The following is a 22,204-nucleotide window of genomic DNA, read 5'->3' as shown; positions in this document are numbered from 1 at the left end:
CCTGTTAGTGTAGCGCAAGCTAAAACCCTGGGTTCCTTTAAATCAGAGCTAGATAAGATTTTAACAACTCTGAGTTATTACTTGAGTTCTCCCCAAACGAGCTTGATGGGCTGAATGGCCTGCTATCGTTTGTAAATTTCTTATGTTCTTAATACATTTTCGTATACACATGTTCGTACCCCCATCCAATCTAATCGTTGCCGTTCAGTCTGGTTCTATACCTTTCATGGCTGTGATGAATCAGAAACCTGACACCACCAAGTGCCCAGTGAATAAAATGAATATCTATATACAAGGAGTTATATTTTACTTAAACTGTTTATTTTTAATCTAAAGACAAAAAAATGCATAAATTTAGCTTACAATAAAATATCTAATCTTAAATACATGAATAAATTAAGCTTAAAAATAAATACCTGCATTCCTTATTTTTAAGTAAATTCTAAAGCAGAGGGTGTCATTTGAAGCGCTGTGTTTTGTCTACATCATGCTGTGTTGCCCTGACACACAGGTGCTGTCCTCTGTGCACTTATATCTTTTTGACTATGAAATGTATGTTGTGGCCCTGGGCTGTAGCCTGGCACATTCCCACGGCCTTCCTGTCTGCTGAAGCGGTGCCGATGAACCATGTGGGAAATCTGACCGACTCGAAACTGGACATGGAGAAGCCGGTGTTCTTCTTGTAAAACAGGAAGCACACGTTGTCACTTTCTGCTTCAATCGTCGACAATACTGCCTTGTTTTTAACCACCTGAAAGAGAATAACCACAATCTTCAGCTGTTGCAGCTATATTATCGTACATCACATCCTTCACCATTAAGTGTGAAATAACAATTTAATGTAAACAGTGAAGAAAGATTGTTCAATAACACAAACAGGTGGTGCTGAGGCTCACTGGAAAGCACTGCACTTTCGCCTCTGCAGGGTTTAAGGTTTGAATCCCTCCTGTGTGTGGAGTTTACACATTGTCCCACCCCCCCACAGCCCCAACTTCCCAAAGTGTATATTTTTGTGCCTTGTGATAGACTGGCACCCCTTCCAGGGTGTTCCTTGTACTTCTTGGGAAAAGAGTCAGATATACTGTAACTCTGTTCTTCATAAATAATTATTAAATTAATTTAATTATGAAGGGATCATATCACCGGTTTGTGAATGCATTCAGTCAACTAAATTAATGATCTTGTGGCATTGGCTTTGTCATAATACTGAATAAAAACTTGTTTTTTAAATTCAGTGATAATTGTGTTATCTGTTTGATGACAAAAGGTGGGAAATGTAATCACACAATATGGAGTTAAATCACTAAAAAGTTTCTTATGAAAACACTGGTGAGGATTCTGAAAAATATCACTCTCAGGAATGATTAGCATGTCAGCTTAGCTGCTCCCCGTAAATCCACCTCTAACCTTCAGGCTTAAGGAAGGCTTGATTAATGAGCCGCTGCAACAAAGGTAGAGATCGCTGCCAGAGACTCTGAGAGTCGTAGGAAGCCCCGAGTCCCCTGTCAGCATGGGCGCTTGGTAGGTGGACAGACTCAGCTGCACTGAGCCAGAGAGAGAGTCTCGGTTAACTGAAGTGCACCTGACTATGTCTGTTTGCATTTTTCACAAGATGACCTCCTAAATCACAATGATATGACCTGCAGATTCAGCAGTGGATCCGGAATGTTTTAGTCCTGTCACTACTTACTATGCATGAAATATAATATGATCTCTCCACTTTTTTATGATCCAATTGGTATGGTGACCCAAACATCTCTTAAATAACCAAACAACAATTTATTTTCAATAGTGGTTCAACAATATCAAGCTCAGTCTCAGATTAACCCTTAAATCAGTCACTACATCTGCTGAGAGATGCTGGATATTGTGTTTCTCCTCCTAAGTCTGCACTGGACTCACCTCTGTTGTACATGCGTCCCCCTTGCAGCGCTATGGCAAGAAGCTCCTGACTTTCCATGTTCAGCACCAGGCTCTTCTGGGTTATGTCACTGATGCTGCACTCCACCGTCCTAGATAGGCTGAATCCAGGCGCTATCTTTGTGGTTTGGTAGGGTTCTCTGAGCACTGACACCTCTGGAACACAGAACCAGGTCAGGACTGCTTTCTGTATCACCCACAGAACAACACCTAGCACCTGAACAAGACTAGAACATCCACAGGAACTACCTGCATACCATTCACTCTGCTGTCCACCATCATGCAGATCAGCTCGGTATCATCAAACTCTGTAGCTAAAATTTTTTCATTGTCCTTCATCCTCTGAAGAGCAGTGATGAGTCTGGCAGTTTCTCTGTGTGACATGGATCCTCGGGCTGCCAGTTTAATGTCCACTGGTCTTCATAGACTCCAAGTCGACCTGTTAAAGACATCAGCTGACTGGCTGACAGAGATCTCTCCACCGACTTCATGTCACGTAAACATTTCCTACCCTTCTGTCTATTGCATTACATGTTTATTTTAATATTTGCTGACTCCAGTCTTACTAATATAAATTTAATCTTTGCCAAACTGCATTGAATTTCATCAGAAACCAAACGTTCAGTCAGTTCTGCTGCACAGTGATTTACAGAAATACAGTCTCAAATATATGACTTCACACAGAAAAACTGATGCATAAAAAAGTAACACATGCAGGTATAATATAAATAAAATCACTCTGAATAACATTTTAGGCAGTTGAATGCAGCGCACATCTCGACAGCAAGTGGGATACCAGGTTAAGCCAAGCAAGAATACACTAGAATTATAGATATTTGTGCCAGAAAGCATTATTAATAGCCAAGTTTGTATTGTAAATGACAGATGTAGCTCACAGCAAGTGCAGTCTGGAGAAATAAAGAAATGCAAGCATACCTGGCAGAGTAGGTCAGCGATTCTGCTCATGCAGCAGTTGAGCTATTCGGTAGCTGTGAGTCTTCTTGGGTGAGAAGAGGCTCCTATGGGCCTTTATACCGTAAGCCCAGAAATCAGGGAAAGCCCCTGGGTGGCTAATGCAATCTGGGAACAGTGCAAAGGGGCCGACTTATTAATGCAGAGAAGGGTCTGGCTGCAGAACACCAGGGGTCTCCACTAGGTGACCCTCCACTTCTGGGCCGCACATGACCTTAAGCAAACTTCAGGAATGGAGGTGAAGTATAGGACAGAAATATTATAATTGTTAGTTATTATAGTATTATTATAAATTAGTATAATTTAATATATGTATATATAAATATGTGTGTGGGTAATATGAACTCCTATTACATTTTATATAGAGAATTATAGCATTATAAATATTACTAATAATAAATCATAATAATGTATTATAATAATACAGGATAGGATATTATCACCACCACTAGAAGTACATTGTATTATTTTGTATAATGGAGGATATACCACCAGCAGCAGGCTTGAAATCACACGACCTCCACAATCGTGCAGATATGATGTTAGTGCCACATAGGGAACTAGCTTTAATAATCCAGCCCACTGAGTCCTCTTCAGAAGCGTCATGTCTGGGCCAGGAGTGGAGTTTCCGGCCACACAGTGGAGATCCTCCTGGGGGAGTTCTGCAGCCAGTCGCTCTTGGAAATACAACACGGCCTTTGGTTCCATTCATTTGGTTCCGGAACGCATCACATTGCGTTTGCCGTCTGAAGCGCATGAGAATTTCGTGCAGGGAGAGAAGAGCATGCGGGCTGCCAGACGCATGAACAGCACCACCGCTGGATAGTTTATATTAATGAATATCCAAATTTCATAACTTTCTGGAGAACTTTAGCCTTCCATTTCTGTAGTGTATGTCATGTCGGCGTCTTCCCTAACAAAATTCCTCTTTCCAAATCGTGTACTGAGACAAGGCCAGCAGGATGACATAATCTCATAATGGGAGACAGTGGATTCTCCAGGCAAGTGTGGTGCTACCGTCACACCAGCCCCTCTCTTTGCCTAACTCTGTTTATAGAGTAACCCATGTGCAGGTTTGGGTTTTCGTTGGGGGGGGGGGTGGTTTGTGCAGCTTACATCTTTTGTTTTCTGGGTGCTAATGGAGTCTGAGGACACACTGGGAAGGCACGGGTGAAGCAAGCATATGGTCACAGCCTCCAGCGGAAAAACCACATCTGTACGCGCGTGCCGCACCCGGAAGAGGGCGGGTGGCGGGAAACGGCCCTTTTACAGTTGCATGGATAACAGAAACATAACATATTGTGCAAACATCATTATTCACCATGTTTGTAAAAGTGCAGCCTCATCCCCACACTAGAAGATATGAAGAAGTAGATCATTTGCAGATGTGTGAAAGACGTGTCTGGAAAGCCCTCAAACCAGAAAGCAGTTTAGGAAAATCAGCATGACATCCGAGCCTCCTAACTCACAGGCACATGTTCACCTTCCTGTGGGGGGGGGGCTTAGGGTGCTTTACTTGGTGATAAAGATACAGCCCACATTAAATCGTCAAGACAATAACACGGTAAAATACAGAAATATATCAGATTTATTTAGAACTTCCCTTCGAAACTTTAGACAGTGATTATAAAAGCATATGTACATGTTCTCAGGTAAAGCACGGGACAGCAGATGAGCAGAGCGCCTGTCCACGGCGCCCCCCCATTCTCTAAACACCAACGAATATAGAGACAGCTTTGCACAATTTCTGACAGTGTTTTTAGGTAAAAAGGGAGCCAAACTTATCTCCTGGCCCCACTATGGGCCCCCAAAACCTTAAATAATCTCTTTATGATACAAAAAAAGCTGCTGCTTTTTGAAGAAGAATTCCATGTTTTTAAAGATTTTTTTTAAGTGGATATAAAAACAAGAGTGGAGTGGATTGAACTGGCTTGAAAATTAGTTTTTTTTTTTTTTTGTTTTTTTAAGTAAAGCACAGGCCCTGTGAAGGACATGGGGGGTGGGAGAGACAGTGGTCAGCCAGGGGTCCCAATCCTGCCACCTCCCTGCCAGTTAAAAGCTGCCAGATGAGCAGGAAAGGGCTTCTTCACGTGTTGGGCTCCTGAGGAAATTCCTTCTCACGGCATCTCCCCCTCTGCATCATCCACAGGTAACCGTTTATGTGAGGTCATTGGGTCTCCTTTTACCATCGGTCCTACTCCACAGCGCAGACGGGATCGCCCTGCACCCAGCAGCAATGCGGAGACACCGTGGATGTTCTACACCCACCACGACACAAACACAGTCATAAATAATTAGCATTTCACCACCAGCAAGGACTCAGCCAACTCCCACCTGGGATGCACAGACCAACCCGGGCCTGGTTCCACGGAGCTGCTGTGTGGACAGGGTGTCTAAGTGTAAAAAAAAAACGACAAAAAACTTAAAACCACAGTATTTAGAGGAGAGCAGGTCAGGCAAAGCGAAACCCTGCAGTGTCACCCCGCCCCCCCCCCCCCCCCTAACAGCCACTTACCGTTATATCACAATGCATTTCTCAATTTCCTTTCCAGAAAGTAACAGTGTGAGAGAAGCTTTAAAATCCATATAAACACAAAGCTTTACTCCCCCATACTGCACTGGGGGACGACAACAGCCATTTCAGACAGAGACCCCAGCCTCTCAGAACACCCTCCCTCTAAAAAGGCATGAGATCAGCATTTAATACCCAAAAGGCCATAAAGCAACACTGTCCTACAGGCAGGGGGGGGAATTCATGTCAAAGTGAAAGCAGCAGCTTATTTACAGATATGCACAATGCAAGATTGTCAGCAAAATATACAATTTATGTCCCAGGCAAAATAAATATGCTAAGTACATATACACACGTGTGTCTTAAACGTACAGGCCCTGTTCAGACCCATCCGACCACCCCGAACTCCAGTCTCACACGCGAGGCTGTAATTATCCAAATAAGCCCCACAAACCCCCAGAGAGCAGCGGCTGGTTGCTGTGTGGGAAGGCCGAGCTTGCTCTCTGGTCACCAGTGTGCACACTAGGGGGCGCTCTCCACTAACGCACAGATACTCCACTTTGAATGAAGGTTAAACCCTTCCAGGTCATTCAGTGGTCCGGGAAGAACAGGGGCTGTGCTTCTGTTTAGCATGACGAGTGTCAGGAGTTCGGGGGGGGGGGGGCAGCATGGGTGGCAGGACAAGGCTTCCGTGGCGAGGAGTTGGGCCAAACACACCAGAATGGATTCGAGTGCAAAAATAAAAATAAAAAAATAAACCTTTATAACAGAAAATATACCTCTATGATGGTTTATATAAAAACTTTGTGCAGTCTGTTGTACAGTTGCGGTAAAGCATGCGGGTCCAGCCCCCGAGGTCACCCCCCCCGCCCCATCCTGCCACGGAGCCAGTCCTCGTGACACCAGCGCATCCTGCCCAGCCGATGCCCCACTGGTCTCATCCTACTGGGAGTGGATGGAGGATTCTAGAAGGATCCATGCCCTGTCTCCTCTTCCTGAGACATCTGGGACTGCAGGACAGGATGCTGGGGTTGTATAGAAGGCGGGGGGGCCACCTGCACGCCCACCGGCACACGTACGTGACCCTAGTCAGATGTTGTTTTCGCGGTGTGGGCTGAGGTTGCCTTGCCGGCAGGGCTGGCAGTTCTGCTCATTCAGAAGCGACGTGGTCTCGTCCGGCCCGCCGTCGGTGCTCTCCTGCAGCATGGCTGCGACTGGCTCCAGTCGTGTGTGGTAGCTCTCAGGGGACTGGGGGGTGCTGTCCAGACGCGAGGTCATCAACCCATTCTGGTACTGACAGCGGGTAACCTGACACACAGGGCAAATGGAGAACAGGCAGGGGATCAGAACATCCCGGGGGCCAATGATCAGGTCCCACAGGACAACTGTCAGACAGACAGGTGAAGCAGGATGTGGATGGGGCATTGCAGAGGAGGGGAGAGCGAGGGGGGAGGGGAGCTGGAAAGAAGGAGGAGAGTGGGAGAGGAGTACATGAGGAGAGCAGGAGAGGAGTTGAGGAGGAGAAAAGATCACAATCTTACAGGAGGACAAAAGAGGGGCAGAAGAGGAAAGCTGCAGAGAAGGAGGAGTAGGAGAGAGGAGAGCAGACCCTCAAAGGAGAGCAAAAGATGAGAGAAGGAGATCCTCATGGTAAGCAGGAGAAGTGCAGGAGAGGAGGAGGATAGAGCTTCACCTTGACAAACTGCAGGTCGCTCAGCGCTCGCACATTGAAGTCGGGGATGTACTGCGGCGAGGAGATGCAGTTGAGCTGGTTGTTGCTGCCGCTGACTGACTGTGACTCGGAGCGATCTGTGCAGCTGAGGGAGGCGGAGCGATTGAGGCCGCTGAGGTGGGAGGGAGAGCGAAACTCTGAAACACATGGAGACACCGTCACAAGGGGGGCGAGAGGGAGAAGATCACCGGTGCTGGAATACGCGGAACAGCTAGTGTGGGGAATTTTTTCAGATTAATAACTACTGATAAGTTAGAGCCAGAGATTGAGAAGATACAAACCAGGACTTGGTGGGGGGACGGGGGGGCACAAAGGGCCAGGTAGAGCGCACTAAACACGACAAAATGCACATACATCTCCAGATCATATCTGTCTGTGACCTGTTACCAGGGAAATGCAGTGCTTGTGTGAGCAGTCCGGGGTGCACATGTCAAGCAGACACCCTCAATAAGGTGAAAGAAGCAATGATTTCCCCCCCCCCGGTCCCCAAGATGCCCTAGGGTGACCTTCTGCTTGGGTGAGGAAGCTGACTCAGGAAGGGATAGGCCGGTGTAGGAGTGGATGGAGCTCCAACCAGACCTGTACAGGGAAGGGCAGAGACCTGAACGGAGGGGGGCCCTCACGACAAGGTTCCCAGAGCAGGGGGCGGGCCTGCTTGGGACTGGGCGTGGCTCCCAGGGGAGGGACTCATCCAGAGAGGGCGGAGTTCCCAGAGGAGGGGATGGGCCTGCTTAGGATAGGGTGGCAGTTAGTACTGTCAGTTTGATTACACAATGCTAAGGGTGATAATGCTATGAGACACAGCGCCTGCTACAGTTAGACCAGTTCACCCATTCAACAGCAGTGCCTGTTGGTTGCCTGAGCCCAGATCCAGAAGATTCCACCCCCACACCCCATCCCATATGTTTTCACATGAAGGCCTCCCTTGCAGGGAACAGTGTGCTGGATCGGGGCTCTTTGGAACCCGGGCAGGAGACAGGCAGCTGTCATTCTACCCCCTAGTGAAGGTTAGCTACCGCTACGGCCCTCCCAACCCCAGTTAGGCTCCCTGGGCCCCAGACATGCCGGAATTTACCTGGAAACCGAGAGAACAGAGAATACCTCTTTAAAGAGAGGTGACGAGGATGGAGCGATGCCACTGAGAGGGGGAGAGGGAGAGAGAGGGAGAGGGGAGGGGGAAGATCAAAAGGGGAAAAGTCAGGACTGGGGAGGAGTGAGTGAGGGGGTAAGGGAGATAGATAGAGAGATAGAGAGATAGATAGATAGAGAGATAGATAGATAAATAGATAGATCGATAGATCGATAGATAGATAGATAGATAGATAGATAGATAGATAGATAGATAGATAGATAGATAGACAGAGACAGAGAGATAGACAGATAGAGATAGATAGATAGATACAGAGCCAGATATACAGATAGACAGATAGATAGACAGATCTGAAAGGGCCATGACTGGAGAGGATTGAATGAGGGATAAGGGAGCAAAGGGGAGAGAAAAAGAGGGGAGGAAAGAGCCAAGCACCGATTTAAACAGGTTCACCAAAACCATCCAAGTGCACACGCACACACACACGCACACGTGCACGCACACACACACGCACACGTGCACGCACACACACGCACACCAAGACCAGCAGCATTTCTACTGGTTGCACAATCAGCATCACATTCATTTTTACTTCCTTGTTAACATCCAAACAGATTTATTGAATAAATTAATTTTATCAATTCTAATAAAACAATTCTAAAAAAAAATATGTATCCATACATATTGTGAACAAATAAAAAAAACCTATTACAACCCAGTTTAAAAAAAACAAAAAAACATGTTGTGTCGTCTCTAATGATAAGGAGTGATTGACTTGAGTAACAAACAAGCAAACAAATTAACAAACAAACAAAAGTAAAAAATGAACAATGACACAAACAAGAAGATGAACAAAAACGCAGATGAGCAAACCCACAGACAAACGAGAAGACAGATAAATAAACAAGCAGACGAAAAAGCAAAGTAACAGATTCTACTTTTGAGGAAAAGGGGGGCAGGATTCACGTGGAGGACTGAGGATAAAGGAGCTCCTGCCGTCCCATGAGCGGGTGAAACGGCTGCGGAGTTTGGCGGCGCAAACATACAGACAGGCAGCTACAAGAGCCAAGAGGGCGTTACACACTCACACAGACGTGCTCATATAGGGTGAGATCACTCACACACGTGTTCATGAGGTCAGTTAGAGGACGAAAGGTCAGCGAGAGCAAGTCGTCAGAACGAAACAGAAGGGGAGAAAGCGAGGAGGAGGAGGAGGAGGAGGAAGAAGAAAGGGCCGTGTTCTGTCTGTGTGTGACCTGAGAGAGAAAGAGTGTGGTGAAGAATGGTGTGAGTAAAAGTGAGAGAAATTCAGATCACAGGAGGAGCATACCGTACAGTAAACCCTCCCCCAACCTGCACCTGACCCCCCCGCAGACCCCGTGTCCAACCTCAAACACAGATAGGCACAAACCAGCATGAGGGACCAGACATGACACACAATTAGGGAGTCAAGTGCCTGTGTGTGTGTGTGTGTGTGTGTGTGTGTGTGTGTGTGTGTGTGTGTGTGTGTGTGTGTGTGCAACAGGGAGAAGGGGACAGGGCACTAGTCTGGCAGACCACAACAATATTGGCATTTAAAGTCTACACTGAGGTCTAGCCACTAGATGCCAGCAGTGAAGCACAATAACTTCCCCAAAAGGAAATCAGAGGGTTCCAAGTGACTCAGTGCCTCTGGCCCAGGATGGGTGAGAGTGGGTCTGTGACGGATTCCTGCAGATACCACAACTGAAACTCCTTACGTTCTGCCCACTGAAATCAAAGCTCTGCCTAACCAGAGGGCGCACAAACCAAACTCATACACGTACACAAATGGGCTTCAGAGCCTGAGGTTACTATGGCCATGTAGGTTCGTGCGGCTCAGAAAGACTCGTTTCAGGAGGGGGGGGCAGATGAACAGACTCACCCAAAGCTGGAGTGCTCAGAGCCATGACTCCATAATAAGAGAAGGGACCCGTTTCAAACTTCATGTTTTCATTACCAGCCTCCACCTCGACTCGGCCCTGGTGACAGAGAGCACAGTTTCACAAAGAGGAAACACACTCACCTCCATGCAGCCTGAAGCCCTGCCAGCAGGTGGCAGTACACCATGGTACATACAGCTGTCAGAAAGGGCCTCCTTCACAAGCTCACTGTCTTTAGAACCTCTGCCTTCTTTATGATGAAAGCCTTGTATTATGCTCTGTCTGCGCACGCACACTGGAGTACTGTGTACATCTCAGCTGTACAGAAACTGGTTTTACACAACAAACACAGCTGAAACAAAGTTGGATTGTTGAAGTAAAAAGTGGATTGTTTTCAGTGACAGATAAAACATAAAATAAACATTTGAGATCTAGATAACAAGACACCGGGGGGGGGGGGGGGGGGGGGTCAAATCCTGCCATTCCTGTTCAGTTCCTGTGGTAAAATTCAGATACATGTGAAGTTCTAAAGATTTGTCCTTTGCGACCTCAGTTCCAGCATCATCAAAAGTTTCCGCTAAGTCCACAAAGTTTAAAAGACAACAATGAAACAGTGTAACAGAGTAAGATTACTGACACAACACAGGGAAGTGCTAATCAGGTCAGCCCACCGAGGGGATCTAAAACAGGAACAGAGTGATCAGCCCACCGAGGGGGATCTAAAACAGGAACAGAGTGATCAGCCCACCGAGGGGGATCTAAAACAGGAACAGAGTGATCAGCCCAATGAGGGGATCTAAAACAGGAACAGAGTGATCAGCCAACCGAGGGGATCTAAAACAGGAACAGAGTGATCAGCCCACCGAGGGGGATCTAAAACAGGAACAGAGTGATCAGCCCAATGAGGGGATCTAAAACAGGAACAGAGTGATCAGCCAACCGAGGGGATCTAAAACAGGAACAGAGTGATCAGTCCAATGAGGGGATCTAAAACAGGAACAGAGTGATCAGCCCACCGAGGGGATCTAAAACAGGAGCAGAGTGATCAGCCCAATGAGGGGATCTAAAACAGGAACAGAGTGATCAGCCCAATGAGGGGATCTAAAACAGGAACAGAGTGATCAGCCCAATGAGGGGATCTAAAAGAGGAACAGAGTGATCAGCCCAATGAGGGGATCTAAAAGAGGAACAGAGTGATCAGCCCAATGAGGGGATCTAAAACAGGAACAGAGTGATCAGCCCAATGAGGGTCCCCATTCACACAGTCACTCTCTTCGGATCTTTTCACTACATCTCTGCATCGCTTGGAAATTCATAGAGGACATACATTATCTTTTTCTGTCTTGTTTTGTAATTAGACAAACCATGTTTGTCAAGAGCAAGAGGGAAGCGGATTCTGTTAAAAATGGCATGGGTAATGCTATCGAATTCACACAGTTTTTTTAAAAAAAAATTATTTTTGCTTCCCCTCTGAAAATCTAAAATGCAGTATAATGCGGTGTAACACAGCATGAGAAAGAGTGACAGCGTGACACTGCGTGACGCAGCACGACACGGCCTGACACTGCGTGACGCGGCACGACACGGCCTGACACTGCGTGACGCGGCACGACACGGCCTGACACTGCGTGACGCGGCACGACACGGCCTGACACTGCGTGACGCGGCACGACACGGCCTGACACTGCGTGACGCAGCAGAACATGGCGTGACGTGCGGCACGGCGTAATATGCCATAACACAGACTGCTGCAGTGCGACACAGCCTTATAACAGTGTGATGCAGCATAACACAAGCGTTATGCCAGTGACCGTTTAACATGCAACCTCAGGTTTGGGCTACCAGCATGAGGAAGCCATCTGATTACAATCATGCCCCCCCCCCCCCCCCATACCCCCAAGCCCCCACTCCCTATTCCCACTCCCCCGCCCAAGGGAAGGACAAATATTTGTGTGATGATGACAGTGTTTTGGCTTGGGAAAATTACAGTTAACATTCATTCTAATGTTTAACCCAAACGCATCATCATTACCCCACATTTTTGTCTCAGTAAGTAAGACGAAAAAATAAATAAAGTCTAACAATAACGGCAATTAGTAGGAAGTCAGTGCATGTGGCCATAATTGGACAAGGACAAGGAGAGCAGACAGTGCATCATCGGGATAAACCGTCATCCCTTCCCAATCCCTGTGGATCCGACCGCAGCACATGCTCGCGAGCACGAACACACACACACATACACACACACACACACACACACACACACACACACACACACATACACACACGCAGATACACAAACAGACAGACAGGCGCACACACACACACACACACACACACACACACACACACACACACACACACACACACACACACACACACACACAAAGTGCGCACAGACAGATACACAAACACATACGCACACATGCGCATACATAAACACAGACCCACACACAGACCTACAACCTGATAGGTCTCGCACACAGTAACATCCACATTTATGACATTTAAGAAAATGATGCAATTAGCTGAAACTCAGCCTTCCACAAGGGCTCTGGGGAATCTGTGCCCACAGACTGACATGGCTGTCCATATATGGCTGGGGGCCTCATGTGGAGGAGTATGGGGGGGGCTTTAGGGACCCCCCCTACCACTCAAAATATTGTTTAGGGACAGAAATGACAGAATAGGCCCATGCAAACGCAGCCATGGGCAGTGACTGCACTGCACACAGGCATCCTCCTAAACACAGGAGCATTTTGGGGGACAACAGGAAGCGTAGAGGGAGGACTGGTGGGGGATCCCGTGTGTGTGTGTGTGTGTGTGTGTGTGTGTGTGTGTGCGTGTGCATGTGTGCATGCAGCAAAGCAGGATATTTTATAACCAATCCACCGATTACAGGATCCCAACAGGGCAAAGATGTTGGACCCTTGAGTCCAGGCTGCAACTATGGAAACAGTAACCAGGAGAACTGTTCCTAAGACACGATCTGCAGCAGGAGTGACCTCACACATTAGTGTCTCACACCACCCAGCAAGCAGGCAGGTGCAATAAACACCAGGCACTGTGGGAATGGCTGGGTGATTCCGCACCAAACCTGCTGCTATGGGTTTTGTCCATCTCTGCCCCTAACCTCATTAACCTTTGACCTTAAGTCCCATCATGCCTTGCATATGCCTTGACTCTCTGCTATCCGACCCAGCCTGGGGGGGGTCAAAGTACCTGCAGGATGAGGGTGAAGTAGTCCACAGGCTTCCCCCGCTGGTATAAGTAGTGGTGGGGGGAGCGCTTGTTGCTGTCGTTGAACTTAATCTCCTGGATGACGTCGGGGTGCTTCAGGATACGCAGCAGGACTTTCTCGGTGATCTGTGACGGACTGAAGAGGATCACCTCTGCAGAGGGTTGGGGTTAAGGACAGCGAAGTGAGGCCAGGAGATGAATGAATGGGTCAAATGAGACACTGAGACATAGATGTACATAACAGGAGCGGCTGGCACACGGCCCCCCACCTGTGGCCAGGAAGCGATGGGCGGCCAGAAGCAGCTGGGGGGAGATCTTCACCTTGGACTCGCTCTCGTGTTTGAACGCCGAAAAGTCGCGCTTGTTTTTGTTGTGAGTCACCTTCTTCCTGTTACGGTTATCGGCTGAACGAGGGACATTGTGGCAATTAAACGACAACCTTGCAACTCGCGTGGGAATAGCAGGAATATCTGCCGGGGAAAAGCTGGGGAATGTCGCTCCTGGATCGCCCCCCGCCGGTAAGAATCTACTGCAGACCCCCACCCCCCCCAAACTCCCGCCCCATTATATCACAAAGCTGAGTTTTGCGTAGTTAAACGAGCACCCAGGTCCCTGAGGAGACCACTGAGGAGCAGTGACCACCTGGGGGGTCCTGGAGGAGGGAGCAGCATGCAGAGCAAGCAGCAGGGCGACCCGTGCGTGGGGGAGGGAGACGGGGTGCTCACTGTAGAGGTCAGACTCGTCCAGGATCTCAGACTTGATGATCTCCTCGATGACGTCCTCCAGCGTGACCAGGCCCAGCACCTCGTAGAAGGGGTCGCCCTCACCCTCGTTGTTAACCTTCTGCACGATGGCCAGGTGTGATTTACCTGAGATGCACACGCGCACACACACACACACACACACACACACCAATTAATTGATAGTAGTGGGAATTGGTAAAGACCTCCCAGTTTGATATTATATCAATTTTTATTTGCTGATTCGATATCTATCGGCAGATCTACTGAGGATAAGGGAAATGATGGTACACATATTCATCTTTTTCAGGTGAGAGTTTCACAATGAAACTAATAAATACATTTCTTAACACATGGAATCTAAATTCACAAGTGGATGTTCAACCTAAAAAACTATTATGCTGGCAGTGGGAGCTGGTTATGGCTAAAGATGGTTACAGTCAGTCATAGTCAGTGGTTTGGGAACATTTTGGTTTCGCTATAAATTATACCAACATTGGACGGAGAGCAGTTAGTAAGACCAAGAATTTTGTCGGCTCTGCCATAACGCACTCGGATTTGTTGCTGGAAACACACCCAACATGCTAACTCATTTGAGACGAGATCGTCTGAGTGTGTACACGACCGGAGCATGGCAGAACCCGAAGATTAGTCTCTCGGAGCCATTTAAGGTGCTTTTGTCAGGATATTCAGACCGGGCTAAAAAATATCGACGGCTAGGTGGATGGCTCAAGTTCAGAAAACAAAAATCCAGACCAAGATTTTGTTTCAACCAACCAGTTGAAACAACCATGTGACTGTTACTCTTTATAATCAACTGTTTGGATGAAACAAAATCCTGGTCTAGATTTTTACTTACTGAACTTGAGCCATCCACCTCTGATGCGAAAATACTTGGAAGTAGGGAACCAGAGATTTTTTATAATTGTTATATGTTATAATGCAGTCTTACTTTTCATTTTTTAATTTTACATATTTATTTTTAGTGTGCAAATGACATTTTTCAGATACATTGCTTTATATTTAGTTGCAGCTGTTCATTATTGTATTTGCAGTTTAAATAATAATACACAATTTCAAAACAAATTGTTTCACCACAGTACTGAAAATGCACTGAATTATTACACCTCTAGCAAAGACTGCATCTTCTTACATTACAGAGGCTTTACTGAGCTACTATTTAACGTCGTGTCAAGGGATTTTGTCTTGCATATGTTACTGCGAGTGTGGTCGTTCAACTCGTGGTGTCAGAAAATATGAGCGTGAATGTTAGTGGTCTTACCGCAGTAAATCTTGCCTTATTCATGTGCAGCTGTCTGTTCACGTTATAGTAAAGATGTGACAGTCATTTTTAGTGCTCGAGTAGCCGACATGGAAAAAATCAAGTACTCGGGTAATGTGCAGCTAATCTGGGAACACTGGGTACCCACCCCCAAATTTCTTACCCAATCAGAAAAACAAGTACATACAACTGGGCGGCAATATAACTACATTGTGATTTGCCCATTAAAAAATGTACCGCATGCTGCACAAAACACACTGTATTCAGCTGCATGCTGGTTTTGGCATGTATTAAAAGGGATTAAAATTTCGATCTACCAATATACAAATACATCTCTGTCTTCAACTTCAAGCACTTTCAAATATTGAAGTACACTTTCAGGTACGTAAGCGCTTGAGTTCTTGTTCCTACTTCATAGAAAATTTAAATTGAGGCAGTGTTTGAAAGATCTCTGCATGCTTGCTCATTCATGACAGCTCCATACCAGACTTCTGCGTGTCAGTCAGGCCATAAAGCAACTGGGCAAATATATCAGCAGTAGCAAATGTGACCAGCATAGTTACAGTAACCTATGTTTAAACTGATATTTAAAAATTGATTTTCATCTCACGTGGCAACCTAAAGATGGCTATTTCTGAAGAATCGCATGAGAAATGATAACAGACACCGAGTCACAAACACAATGATGGGCACTAAGCCACACAAGTCATAAACACACAATCTCAGACACAGAATCATAAACACACACAGAAACATGATCAGGGGGAAGCCTCTCAATCTCGCATGACTGTGGTGAATTTCAGCAAACCAGTTCTGCTTAGTCACCTGCATCGTGGCCCAAACAATACGGACATGGCCTCCCCCGCCTACCACCTCTCTCCCGCTTTCCTCAGGGGCCACGTCCTTGCAGGTGAGAGACTAAACATGTGAGCCCTTCACTTCCCATGACACACGGGCAACAACCGAGCTGCACAGATGGAAACGAGAGGCGAGAGCTGGAGGTCCCCTGTCTGGCCCCGGGGCTCCCTGGACCCGGCAAATCACACGGGTATCGAGCTTAAGACAAGTGGTGCAGAACATCCAGGGCTGCCACCCAACTGGGCTCAGGGTGGGGTCACAGCACACCGCAAACCTATCAGACCAAACGCCACAACTTCATACATTACGCAATCGCTGACATGTTCAGGAGGGGTCATGTGACCACCTCACCGGTAGCCAGCTCTGTCTGGATCCCCCCTCCCTCATAGACTGAAATAAACTGAAATTGGGAAGGGAAAGTGGAAGATTAGTGGAAAAGAAGGCAGAGTCAGCAGGAGGGACACTGTGCACCACCAGCCGCAGGCATTGACACAAACACATAAACCGTCACGGGCCAAATCAGGCCACGTCCCCCTTCTCTGTAAACAGCATCTGCAACATTAGAACCGGAAGCCTGATGGGAACCATAGGAGAACCTCTGCCAGGTGATAAACTGGGGTGTGGCTCCAGCATCACCTCATAGGGAGCAGGATTCTCAGGGTGGGTGTGTCTAAGGCATGATGGGAGAGAAGGTCAAAGATTAATGAGGCTGGGGGGAGAGATAGAAGGATAAAATACATAGTGGCAGGAAAACGGACACAAACATGCTCACTGATAGAGAGAGATAAGCACACGAAACACACCAATACAGGCACATGCTGAGGCAGGACACACGAGCAGGCAGACAGACAGACTGTTCATTGTCACCTATCTAACTCACAGCTGAGTAACTACTCAGAGTTTGCTGTGTTAAACGGTGGTTCTTTCTTACACACGCAGTGACTACACTCAGCTCTGTGGGACAATCTCTCACACGCAGTAACTGTACTCAGCTCTGTGGGGTAATCTCTCACACACAGTAACTGTACTCAGCTCTGTGGGGTAATCTCTCACACACAGTAACTATATTCCAATCTGGCCCAGTCCAGCTTGGAAGATATTATTCTTGGGTAATTACATTTTAATTCAACAACTGGCCTTTGCATAATCATTTCCGGTTTCGATTAAATTTTTCATGTGAATCACAGATACCTTCTACAGCTTGAGACATACCACCCTGATCAGTGGAATGTTAGGGCTTTATCCTACAAGACTAAGGTGAAATTCTCTGAAAAATCTCCCAAAACACTTTCTACACTCCTAGCTACACTGCAGCTACACTTCAGGTACATGTTGGGCAATTTTTATGATATACGTGGATTAAAAAAGAGTGAGATTAGTGTGTAGATTCAGTGATTGTTTTATAAATTCAGAGGCTCCAAACTCCTACCCCGCTTTGCATAACAAGAATTTATAGTTCTCATGAAGAGGATCATAGAACAGGTTTTATATACGAGTAGTACACCGATGAACATATATTTCATTATAAAAAAATCAGTTACTCCAAGTCCTTCGATTTTTATAGAAACAAACTTAGTAAAACGAGACAAAACTGAATTTGACTATTGCCATGAAATTGACCCCAATATGAGAAAGTACTCTGAGGTTTCATAGGACCCACAGCTGAACCATGTAGCTGTATTGTGAAGACATAACTCTTAAGAAAACACTAATTTTTAATAACTTTTTTGCTACCTGTAGTGTACAATAGTGTACTATATCTCAAAGGGAATGTAATAATAATAAAAATAACTAAAATAATAACAGGGAAATTGTCTTTACGCCTCCCTCAACTTGCTCTTTGTAGAGTAAGTTGCCTGCCAAGGGTAGCCACCTGCCCAGGAAGTTGGGGGTTAAGACCCGCAGACGTGCTGAGGCTGGGTTAGAAGCGGTGACCTGCTGATTACTGGCACGCAGGCTTAGCCCACAGAGCCACACGCTGCCCCCTGTAAATCAGGTGCCACATTCCATCAAAATCAAAAATGGAAAATGTAAAGTGCTTTTGGAAATTTGTCGCGTTACAATGGAATGATCCCCTCCTCCCTTCGAGAGGTCGAAGTAAACGCCCAACAGACTGCTCCGACTCATGAGGAACAGACTAAGGAGGGAGAGAGAGAGAGAGAGAGAGAGCGAGAGAGAGTCACTCTGCACTAACACAGACAAAGCAGGAAGTGGGTAAGGAGGGAGGCGAGGAGGCGGGGCTGGGGTGGTTTGTGTGGATCACTGTAAGGCAGGACGCCTCACATGTCACCAGACCAAACTGCTCATAAATGAGGCGAAGCAGCGACCACCGCAGCCAGCACTGCTTAATTAGCCAATCAGGCCCAGCCGAGACATGGAGGGCACTCTAATGGCATCCAGGCCACTTCCCGATCCTAAATAGTAATAATGAATTATTTAACTGCTTACTTTACCAAACTGCTGGCAACTGCTGCACTATTAATGAATGACGAATGGGCTCAAGCACAGATTCGTACCACCGTCCCAGACACACAGATTGAATTATGGGCAAAATGTAGTTTGTGCAAACAAACAAACACCAGTGTGTGAAGCAGCGTCAAACCGCACCGGCTAACCGCCCAAACCGCGTTATTTATGAGTGTGTAGCAGTGCCGGCGGATACGAGGTGTCCGTGTCACGTGGAAACCGGGACTGCCATGCCCCAGGGAATCCTTCCATGTAGACAAACGCAGCCAGTCACAACACATGGGTGTGACGCTTCAGAGCAGCCCAGGGTGGAGCCACAAGCCTCGGTCACATGCCCTTTGACCTCAGAGAGGAAATGCACAAAGTCCCTCAAGCAACAGTGCCACACGGTAAATAATTAGTTAAGGAGGGAAAGGGAGAGCAGATCAGCTGAAGAGAGTGGGGGTTCAGATTCCAGCGGTGAGTGGGGTAACTTTTCACCGACACCTGCCAGCTCCTGAGTGTGAGTGGTGGTGGGGAGGGTCGTCTACAGGGCTGGAAGAAAGGCCCGTGGATCTCCACATGCTGGTCAAACTGGCTGTGAGGAACCGAGCCAGGCTGGGAGGGGCTCACACAGAGAGACCAGCTGTCCTCTGCGGAGATCTGACTGACAACCGGCCTAAAAAAAGCACGGCACCCAAACATACATTTGTTTATGTAGTGGTATTTACAGGGTCAGCCAGTCCACACTCAAAGGCCCAGCCGGTGACATCACTCTGTCAGAGATGGGATTCAAACCAACAACCACCCACACAGAAGGCATAGATTCCTAACCCACAGAGCCACACATTGCAGCATCACCCTGCCTACTGTATTCAAGCACAAGATCTCACACCCACAGAATAAACAAAAAAAAGAATGACAGTCCACAAAAAAAACCTCAAACCATGAAGCTTCAGAAATGTGTGACATGCTCAACACATAGATTGAGAGACTTTGAGAACAGGGCTGCTTCAGAGAAAGGACAACGAGGTCCACCGGAAAAAATGTGGTATTTACAATGACCTTTAAAGCAACAGGCCATGGGTGTGAGAAGTGCAGGAGGAGATGACCTGGAAAAATGCTGCCTTCTCTGGTTTCAGAGGAAGCCAGAAAATGAGGTACCGATGGTTCTGAGTAGGTCACCCAGGGGCGATGTAGCCCCATGGAAGGATCTGCTCATTTCAGGTACGCAGGATGTGCACAAACAGCACTGAACAAACAGGACTGCCCCCTCTTCAACTCCCCCCTTCCCACCATGAACCAAACAGGACACTAACCTTTCTTGAACTCCTCCAACATGGCGTCTAGTTTAGTATCATGAAAAACAAAGTGGACCGGGTGATTGTAGAACTTGGTTATGGTCTTCAGGGTCGTGCAGTCATCTGGGTCAACGAAGGCCAGGTCCTTGACAAAGAGGATGTCCACGATGTTGGACCGCTCGTCCTCGAATACTGGGATGCGGGTGTAGCCGCTCTCCATGATCTCAGACATGGTGTTGAAGTCCAGAACGGCATCACTGTGGATCATGAAGCAGTTGCTTAGCGGCGTCATAATGTCCTCCACAGTCTTGGTCCGCAGCTCCAGAGCGCCCTGGATCATGTTAAGTTCCTCTTTCACCAAGTCGTTGTAAGGCTCCGTCACTTTCAGCATCTCCACCAGCTTCTCCCGGTTGTACACGGTCCCGATCTCCTGGCCCAGAGCATAATCCAGCAGTTTGCTGACGGGATAGGAGAGCGGGAAAGTGAGCAGCATGAACAGTTTCGTAACCAAGATGGTGTTGGCGCCCACAGCCAGGCCATGGCGAGAGCAGAGGGCCTGGGGCACGATCTCGCCGAAGATGACAATGCCAATAGTGGAGGCCACCACAGCGCCCAAGCCCGACCCAATCAGGTCATCCAGTAGGATGGTGAGTGTAGTGTTCACCAGCACATTCCCCAGCAGAAGGGAGCAGAGCAGGTAGTTTCCTTTCCTGCGGATTGGTTCGATTTTACGAGCATATTTCTTCTCCTTTTCTGTACCGCAGTTCTGCACGATGCGGAGCTCCATCGGGTCTAGGGCCATGAGCCCCAGGTTGAGACCACTGAACATGCCAGACAGCACCAGGAGGAAGGCGATGAGGATCACCTGGAACCACAAAGGCAGCAGTGACTTCTTCTCCTCCACCACCAGCAGCTTGCCGTCGTTCTCACCCAGCAGGGACCACCTGTCCTCCGTACCCTGCTTGACGCACAAAGCATACTCCTTCCGCGGCTCGCTTTTGCGGAGCGGCTTGATGACCATGTTCAGCACCCCCGAGGTGTCCAGATTGCTAACGTTCATAAACTTCTCGATGCTGAAGTCCTTGGTGAAGTCGGTACAGTTCCTGTCGGAGTCGCGCTCCAGCTCTCTGCCGTCTCCGCGCTCCGTAAACTTAATCTGCTCCCAGGTGTCGGAGTTCATATGCACCCCGTAAAACCTGAGCGTGACATTGCTCTCCTCGGTTACCTGGATGACCCCGTCGTCGGTAGTCAGCGCCGGCTTGTTGCTCCACTGCAGGCGCATACCAAGGATCCGGCTGCCGCTAACTCTGGCTGGTGCCGTCTCGGCCAGTCCCGCTGCCACAGTCCAGAAAAACACCAATAAAGTTAGAATATACCCCTGAGCAATCCGGCCTGTCGCCATGTTTGTCACACTCTCTGCGAGCTGGGATCTGACGTCACCTATTCATTTCGCACAATCCCGCCCCCTTATAGGCATAGCCACGCCCTTATAAACACCCACCGAATACGTCACTGACAGCCCGTTCGCCCCCTTTGCGGAGGATCAGGCGGGTGGTCGCTGTCTCCTGGTTGTAAATTAAAATTAATTCAGGTGAATTTAAGGCAAATAAAGTTCACGGAAAGACGCCTCTCATTTTACTTTAACTCATGCTGTTTTTTCCGAAATAAATGTCACCGCCGAGGTGGGTGGGCCTGAAATCATCTACAAGTTGGTAAATAAATTCATACGGAAAATATTCTTAATACAAATGTGTATCTTTTTCTTGATCGTATCCTATGGTCGTAGCCCACGCAGTTCTGACTAACTGGGTCATTTCGTTGCTTTAATATTTAACACCATAAAAATGTTACTTAGCGCTTCTGATTTTCCTGCATTGTGTTTTCACTTGAAACGTCCCGTTTTTATAAACGCGGTGAATCCGACCGCTCAGCACAGACAAGTACTGCTATGTTGCCCCCGAACCCGGCTGTAAACATTACGTCATCTGCTATGACAGCCGCTGATTGGCTCACGCTCTCGTACCTGCAGCCTTCTGCCTGGTCTGGTTATGGCTTTTTAGATTTCGTACTGACTGGCACAGTATTTACTCAATGACTGACTGGTCATTCAACTTAAGTCTGAGGGAAATTTTACTGTTGAACAGTGAGGTTTGGTAAAAATAGCAACCTGATTACATATCCCCATAGTAGCAACAGCACACAAGCACATTT

The 22,204-nt window shown here is 47.4% G+C and overlaps 2 protein-coding genes across 6 annotated transcripts; both read right to left on the bottom strand.

Annotated features, from left to right (window-relative positions):
• Positions 1–421: 421 nt before the first annotated feature.
• LOC125718747 (interleukin-1 beta-like) lies at positions 422–2,956 on the bottom strand. Its single transcript, XM_048992781.1, has 5 exons — positions 2,857–2,956; positions 2,178–2,359; positions 1,903–2,076; positions 1,408–1,592; positions 422–751 (listed from the first exon to the last, which is right to left on the bottom strand). The coding sequence occupies exons 2-5, from the start codon at positions 2,302–2,304 to the stop codon at positions 530–532; spliced, it is 708 nt and encodes a 235-aa protein (XP_048848738.1). The 5' UTR covers positions 2,305–2,359; positions 2,857–2,956; the 3' UTR covers positions 422–529.
• Positions 2,957–4,462: 1,506 nt separating this feature from the next.
• On the bottom strand, positions 4,463–21,956 carry LOC125714918 (metal transporter CNNM4). 5 transcript variants are annotated; one of them, XM_048986015.1, is made up of 9 exons: positions 20,012–21,956; positions 14,093–14,236; positions 13,637–13,771; positions 13,350–13,519; positions 10,130–10,226; positions 8,212–8,274; positions 7,738–7,863; positions 7,098–7,273; positions 4,463–6,712 (listed from the first exon to the last, which is right to left on the bottom strand). In XM_048986015.1, exons 1-9 carry the CDS (start codon positions 21,393–21,395, stop codon positions 6,494–6,496), a joined length of 2,514 nt encoding a protein of 837 aa, XP_048841972.1. In that variant the 5' UTR covers positions 21,396–21,956; the 3' UTR covers positions 4,463–6,493. The 5 variants fall into 5 exon arrangements, with proteins under 5 accessions (XP_048841972.1, XP_048841988.1, XP_048841980.1 ...); XM_048986031.1 differs by lacking the exon at positions 7,738–7,863 and having other exon boundaries at positions 20,012–21,955; XM_048986023.1 differs by lacking the exon at positions 8,212–8,274 and having other exon boundaries at positions 20,012–21,955.
• Positions 21,957–22,204: the final 248 nt, after the last annotated feature.

The sequence above is a fragment of the Brienomyrus brachyistius genome, chromosome 2 (genome assembly GCF_023856365.1).
Source record: "Brienomyrus brachyistius isolate T26 chromosome 2, BBRACH_0.4, whole genome shotgun sequence".
Taxonomy (NCBI): Eukaryota; Metazoa; Chordata; class Actinopteri; order Osteoglossiformes; family Mormyridae; genus Brienomyrus; species Brienomyrus brachyistius.
The sequence above is the reverse complement of the archived record's forward strand: the minus strand, read 5'-3'. Positions and strand labels throughout refer to the sequence as shown.

What these genes read in the sequence shown, in the direction of transcription:
- LOC125718747 (XM_048992781.1), bottom strand. Translation starts at nt 2,304, where the DNA reads ATGTCACACAGAGAAACTGCCAGACTCATCACTGCTCTTCAGAGGATG. An exon ending in GGTGGACAGCAGAGTGAATG is followed by an intron (nt 2,077 to 2,177) that starts GTATGCAGGTAG and finishes TCTGTGTTCCAG; the next exon opens with AGGTGTCAGTGCTCAGAGAA. An exon ending in AGCCTTCCTTAAGCCTGAAG is followed by an intron (nt 752 to 1,407) that starts GTTAGAGGTGGA and finishes ATTCTCTTTCAG; the next exon opens with GTGGTTAAAAACAAGGCAGT.
- LOC125714918 (XM_048986015.1), bottom strand. Translation starts at nt 21,395, where the DNA reads ATGGCGACAGGCCGGATTGCTCAGGGGTATATTCTAACTTTATTGGTG. An exon ending in CCATCGCTTCCTGGCCACAG is followed by an intron (nt 13,520 to 13,636) that starts GTGGGGGGCCGT and finishes AACCCTCTGCAG; the next exon opens with AGGTGATCCTCTTCAGTCCG. An exon ending in ACTTCACCCTCATCCTGCAG is followed by an intron (nt 10,227 to 13,349) that starts GTACTTTGACCC and finishes CTCTGTCACCAG; the next exon opens with GGCCGAGTCGAGGTGGAGGC.